The following is a 7,044-nucleotide window of genomic DNA, read 5'->3' as shown; positions in this document are numbered from 1 at the left end:
TGCAAAGAACTTTTTACCTTTTATGTTAAAAATCTTCTTGAAATGGTTGTATCTTTAAGTAATTTTCATCAAATGTGCATTATTAATAATTGTGTTTACAATTCAACTCTGAAAAAAAACAGAGCAATATGGTCCGAGGAAATAAAAAGAATAATAATTTCAATCTCATACAGGTTTTTGTCGCAGAAATTTTGAGTCAATAAAAGAATTTTAATGAAAAATATGTGATATTAAATCTTCAGGAGTTGAAAGGAAATACGATTTTAAGGAAAGAAAAAAAGCAATTGTTATTGTATCTTCAATTGTTAATGGAGACTTTGTTCATAAATTTTAATTGGGTATTTGTGGGTAGCAAATCACTTTAGTATTAAGATTTCATCGCATATATTTAAAAGCTCTTCTAAAATTTTATTTGAAAATGTCAATATTTATAATACAGTGGAATTTATAACCTCCATAGCTATTTAAACATTTATAGAAATGATCAAATATTTTAGAACTCATCTTCAAAATGTGTGATCACATAGTTTCCCTAAGTTTGACTGCCATTAATCTAATGCACTGGTTGGTCTACAAATATGAACATGCCTTGATGGCATGCAGAATTACTGTCAACGTATATGTGTGTGTAATCCTTTAGCCATTCTTAAATTTGTATCTTCTGTAGGCTGGTGGAAAATATCACTGAAATTCATGAAGCCGCTTGAATGTTTCTCCTTAAATGTGAGTATGAATGAAGTAAGACAGAACAAGGGACTCTTAGATCTGACAGCATTCATCCTTCTCAATTTGCAGACATTGTGTGCGAGAAATTATCAAACTGTCATTCTGAGATACTGTCTCTACAGTATCTAAGGTTATCTGCCTTAGCTTAGTGTTTCCTTCTGTCAAGAGATTGAAACTTCTGTTTAAAATGACTGATTCCTGGGGCGCGTAGGTGGCTCAGTCAAGCACCTGACTCTTGACTTCGGCTCAGGTCATGATCTCATAGTTTGTGGGTTTCAGCCCCACATCAGGCTCTGTGCTGACAGCGTGGAGCCTGCTGGAGATCCTATCTCTCTTCCTTTCTCTGCCACTCCCCTGCTTTTGCTCTCTCTCTCTCTCTCTCTCTCAAAATAAGTAAATAAACTTAAAAAAAATGAGTGATTCCTGGTGGTGTAGAGAATAAAGCGTCCAGAGAGGGGTAGATCTAAGAATAAAAGCCCAAGTTAAGAGGAGAGTGAGTGCTTTAAAGCCTCATGCTGCCAGTTTTTGTTTACCACCAAAGCAGGCTACAAGTGATAGCAAAGCACATTAGTAAGAACCAAAATAGGCATAGGGATTAACTAATGCAGTCTCCACACCTAAAGGTTCTCCTCTGATCAAGTTCTTAAGCAAAGGCTAAGATTAATATAGGCACGTGTAATATTTGTGATTTATAATTAGAAATATATATTTGATCTGTGTCCCCACTTCTGACACACAGCATCCAAAACTCGTGGAATTTCATTTCGTGAAAGGGATAGAGGTGTCTTTTGTTTATGTTAATGAAGCGATTTAGGAAAGGCACCTAAGGATGGCTGGTGGCAGAGGAGCCAACCATATGATTAGAGGGTTGGAACTTCCAACTGAACAGTAAACTCCTGGCTTAGTAAGGGGTCCCCACCAGGACTCTGTTCTAACACTATGACTGTCTCCTCCCAACCTGTGTACATTCCGATATTCATACCAAATCCAAACAGGCTATTAGATATCAGGCTAAAAGTTTTTAATATCATCCCTACCTGGAAGGAAACACAATACATACAACACATGACAAATATAACAAATAGTCTAGTAGGTGAGAAAAAGCTAATGTGGGCTAATGGAGAAACACAAAGAAAAGGTTTTTAAAGTTTAAATTAAGGATATTGAGATGGGGAGACTACCCTGAAATACCCGGTGTGGAGGCCACTTTCAGGCAAGTAGGCTTGAGCATTGGAATGTAGAAAGGACCACGGCGTCCACCTGGCTGAATATAAACAGGCCCATCAGATGACCCACCTCAAAATATCCATCAGCCCTAACTGACCAATGGGCTACTTACAACCAGGCACAGTTACCAAAAAAGGAAGATCCCATACATCGCCATACGGCCTCATCTTCCCCCTGTAAATATGGCCCCCACCCACTGCCTTGTTGCAGACAGCCTGTCCTCTGCTGTCCTGCCCACCACTCCCTGGCAGTATATTCAATAAACTTTTATGCCTTTGTTCTGCCTCAGGTGAATCTTTTCACTGTCCACTGGCTTCCACCTGATCGTCACCCCACATTTGGGGGCCTCCATCCTATCCTGAGACACCCCATTGAGACACCACCCCTGGGTGGGCCCAGTGTAACCACAAGAGTCCTTGTAAAAGGGAAGCAGGAGGGTCAAGACAGAGAAGGACATGATGTGGCGGTGGTAGTAGTGGTCAAAATGATACAGTTGCAGGTTTTGAAGATGGAGGTCAGCCACGAGCCGGGAGTGTGGCAGCTGCTGGCAGCTGTTGGCAAAGTCTCAAGGTTTCACTACCCTTCCCCCAACCCCACCCTGAGACTCTAGAAGGCATGCCGGCTCCCTTGCCAATGCTTTGGTTTTAGTTTGGTGTGACTTCTGACCTTCAGAAGATAAGATAAAAAATTCATATTGTTTAAACCGCTAAATTTGTGATTATTCGTTTCAGCAGCGATAGGAAACCAATACGGCAGGTTATAAGTCTGAGGCTGCTGGTGGCTGTTTTTGCCATCACTTGGCCAAAGCTTACTTCGGAATAAAGCCAAAATAAAGAAGAGCTAGTGCAGGGCAAGTTATGGGTGACATCATTTGAATACTTGGACCCAGACTTCTTGAAGAGGTAGTTAGCTTGGGTTTTTCAGTTTTTTTACGCCAACTAGTTTTTTGGTTTTTTGCTTCAGTCACTTTGACCTGGGCTCTTTCTTACTTGCATATGATGTGGAAAATACTGGGGCTCAGAGCCGACAGCTAAGAAAGAATTCTTGAGCAGTCTTCAGTGCAAAAAGGTAGTTTTATTGAAGCAAAGGGACAAGACCTGTGGGCAGAAATTGCTGCATTGGGGTTGTGAGGAGTGACTGATTCTTAACTTGGGAGTTGGGAGAGGTAAAGACAAAGGGAAGTTTCCAAAAGGACTTTCATATGCTAAAGAAAACTCTCAAGATCCTGGAGGCCTGGCTATTGTCAAGCTAAGGTTGTTTTCCCTCTAGGAAAGTATTAACATTAAGACAGTAGGAGTTCCTGGAGGAATGTTCTACTCTGCCTGCCTCAAGTATTTGTCAGTGGGCTGCAGGTTATAAGGAAATTTAATTTGATCTACATTTCTTTCTGCCTTTGTTCCCCACATCACTATACAGCTTTATGTACAGTATTTTTCTTTAATACTTCAATTTTACTCATAATAACCCTGGTTTGGTAACAATATACTTGTGCTCATCTGCAAAAGCGACTGATTGAGCAAATTAAGGTACATCCCAAAGATGTAAAATTTTATAGCCATGGGAACTCATGCAATGGAAAAACTATTTATGTGGGAAAGTATTTCAGAATATATTAGTTTCGCACTAGAGGTAAAAAAAAAATCAGACAAAAAGCACTCACAGCAATACCCAGTCCTATGAAAAACAGCTCAAAAAGGTACAAAAAAGGTTTTCCTATGATAATTTGGGTTTTTTAAAACTACATTCTTCATTGAATAACACAATGTGACACTTGGAACATTTATGGAGCACCACTGCCAAAAACCGTGTTTTAAATTTAAAATGTAATTGGGGCTCCTGGGTGGCTCAGTTGGGTAAAGGACCAACTTTGGCTTAGGTCATATTCTCCTGGCTCAGGAGTTCAAGCCCTGAATTGGGCTCCTCGCTTACAGGGTAGAATCTGCTTGGAATTTTCTCTCTCTCCCTTTCTCTCTCTGCCCCTCCCCCATTTGCACTCTCTCTCTCTCAAAATAAATAAATAAACTTTAATAAATAAATAAATAATTTTGAAATGCTATTGAAAAATGCATCAGACAAGTTAAAAATATTAAAAATTCACAAGCCAAATAAGTATAAACTAGTATTAAGGTACAAATTCTCTATGTAGAAGCATAATAATGGTACTACCGTTAATTCTACTTTTAACTTTAACTAATAATGATAAATGAAATCAGGTAGTATGCAATTACACCCTAGAAAGAGTGAGAACAGTGTGCATATTATACAAGTGTGTGCACATTATAGCACCATTTTCATGCATTTCTTTCTCAAAATATATCTATGTATCTGTCAAATTAATAAGATTGACAGGCTGTAGCATTTGCCACTCTCTGGGGACGCAGAATGTCCACTGATTAATGAACCATACACACAATGTGTGATTTTAGGCAAGTTAGTCTCTCTGAGGTTTAATTCCTCATATCAAATAGGGTTATCAAAAGTACCTAAAGCATAGACTTGCTCAAACTACTAAGTGAAATAATCCATATTCTGCACCTATCAGAATGTGGGGCATACATACATATGCAATAAGTGTTAGCTACTATTATTATTATTACTATTATTATTATTAAGTATTAGCTATTATTATTATCAATATAATATTGTCATTATTAGTCATTTTCTGTATACCATATAGTCTCTGTTTCCTCTGAGTTAGCCCAGAATCAACTTTTGTTGTATCATGTTTATTGAGGAAATAAGGAAAATACTATCAATGAATTAACTTCATTAAAAAAAATCCTATCTGTGAATTAAGGAATATTGTAGGTACTGTTGCCATTGAAATGAATAAAATTCAGTCTCTAATAAGTAAAGCTTGCTCTTAAAACAAACAAACAAACAAACAAACAAACAAACAATACGCTTAGGGTTGAAAACCTAAGGGAAAAAAGAGGAAATGGTCAGCACTACCTGGGCAAGTTGGGGACAAGGACTTCGAGAAGAGGAGACACTTCAGAACACCTGGAACACTAGAGAAGTGGCTGAGTGGGGATGGGCATTCCATGTTGAGGGACCAGTTATTTTTATTACTATTTTGAGAATTACTAAGGCTTACAGACATCCTTTCTGTGTTTCCTCTGGTTTGATAGAATAGTATGTTTTTTCTCTGGAGAAGCTGATGATTCCCTCTCTATGTTCCTGGTACCCCAACCACTCACCCTCCCCCTTCCCCCTGACCTCTGCACAGATGCTGAGGTCTGAGGTTTCTGTAAACCTCCCTCTGTTGCTCCTGTCACTGTGCCCTCCATGAGAGCACACAAATACATCGCAGCATCCTCCAGCTGGGCGGCTGAGATCCTGAGACTGAAGGATTTGTCTGCCTTCTGGAAGTTCACAGAGAAGCGATTATTTGTTGCATTCTTTTGCTTATAAGCTTCTTGGCGAATAATGAGAACCATCTCCCTGCTGGGAGGCTGTTTGTACCAGAACAAATAATAATTACTGTCACTAGTGTCAAACGTGCAGTCCAGGGTCACAGTCTCTGCCTCATGCACAGACATTTCTGGTTGAGTCTGGGTGACCTTCTGGGCCATGCTGGATCCTGTGGGAAAGAGGAGAGGGTATCACACCAGACAGATAAGGCAGGCAGACTCACAAGCTGATCCCATTCCCTACCACCTTTCGTCTTCTTGATCAAACTTCACGCAATATCCATAAACTTCTTTGCCCCCAATAGCCAGCACCAATGAGGAGGTAAGATGCCTGTGTTACTGATCTTTCTTCCTATTTCCCAGTCCTGTTGGATAATAGTAAAAGCAAATACGTGTGCCTTTCTTACCAAGATAGGTGGAAACCACGAATACCCACAGCAAACCAGAGCAAACCATGCTGGTGGCTCTCTCTTGCAGGGTGAAAATTCTCCTGCTCTGATCTGAAACCGGGGGATCAGCTGTGCTCAGTGATGTCACTGCTCCAGACCAGGAAATGTATGGCAGGTGGGTGGTTGGTTCTGTCTTGCTTAAAGAAGTGCATCAAAGCTTTTTGTCTTTTGCTTCAGAGAATGAAAGTTTGGTTGTAGTGGCAAATGAAAAGAGATGTCAGAACTGTAATTTATTCTGAGATAACAATCAAGAAGTGAAGGAGCTGGTAAATTGTTTTTGTAAAGATCTAGGAGGGGAGGATAGGGTGGGTGGGGAAAAGACAAGCAAAGCTAACGTAATGACCTCAGTTTTCTCTGCCAGCTTTCTCTCTCTCTCTTTTCTTTTCTTTTCTTTCTTTTCTTTTCTTTCTTTTCTTTTCTTTTCTTTTCTTTTCTTTTCTTTTCTTTTCTTTTCTTTTCTTTTCTTTTCTTTTTTTAAAGTTGTAAAGCCAATATCCTAATGGTCTCTGGGTTGCCATACACAAGTTTTGGTTATATTGTTCTTTGACCGATTCTGTATTTTAATTATTTCTCCAAACTTCAAAATAATGATAAAGATAACAGCAATGCTCAGATAGTCTAGAGAAAACTGGAACCAGGATTTTGATACCTAATGCACTGTTATTTGCTTGAAGAGTTTATTTTTTATTTTTTTTTGTAATTTGAGAGAGAGAGAGAGAGGGAGCGAGCATGTGGGGGAGGGGGAGAGAGCGAGAGAGAGAATACCAAGCAGGGTCCACACTCATCCTGACGTGGTGCTCCAACCCATGACCTTGGGATCATGACTTGAGCTGAAATAAAGAGTCTGAAGCTCAGCTGACTGAGTCACCCAGGCCCCACTCTCCCTTTTTAAAGAATATCTGGCTTGGGTGAGGTCAATGAGCTCTAAAATACCAGTGGCAAATGTTCCCATAAGGACTTTTGTGCACATGTATTCATGGCTGCGTAAATGAAGAATCAGAATAATTGGTATAAAACTTATCTGGGAACAGTCTGTGCTGCCCATTTGACAGTGTTTCATTGGCACGCCATTTTTCCTCATGCACACATTCTCCTATGAGGAGACAACGGAGCTAAAATGAAAACTCATACGTATGGAACCACTCATTTGCATTAATTTTCTCTTCCTACCGAGTTTTTGTCATCCAGTCTTAAAAAAGGCCATCTCTCTGGTCCAGCTTTATGTAAAC

General features: G+C 39.6%; 1 gene segment (V, D, J or C); it reads right to left on the bottom strand.

Annotated features, from left to right (window-relative positions):
• Nucleotides 1-4,899: 4,899 nt before the first annotated feature.
• LOC115516206 lies at nucleotides 4,900-6,103 on the bottom strand. The segment is given in 2 exon segments: nucleotides 4,900-5,536; nucleotides 5,774-6,103. Coding segments are annotated over 2 exon segments (546 nt in total).
• Between the last annotated feature and the right edge of the window lie 941 nt (nucleotides 6,104-7,044).

The sequence above is a fragment of the Lynx canadensis genome, chromosome B3, assembly GCF_007474595.2.
Source record: "Lynx canadensis isolate LIC74 chromosome B3, mLynCan4.pri.v2, whole genome shotgun sequence".
NCBI classification, from domain to species: domain Eukaryota; kingdom Metazoa; phylum Chordata; class Mammalia; order Carnivora; family Felidae; genus Lynx; species Lynx canadensis.
This window is presented reverse-complemented; position numbering and strand designations above follow the sequence as displayed.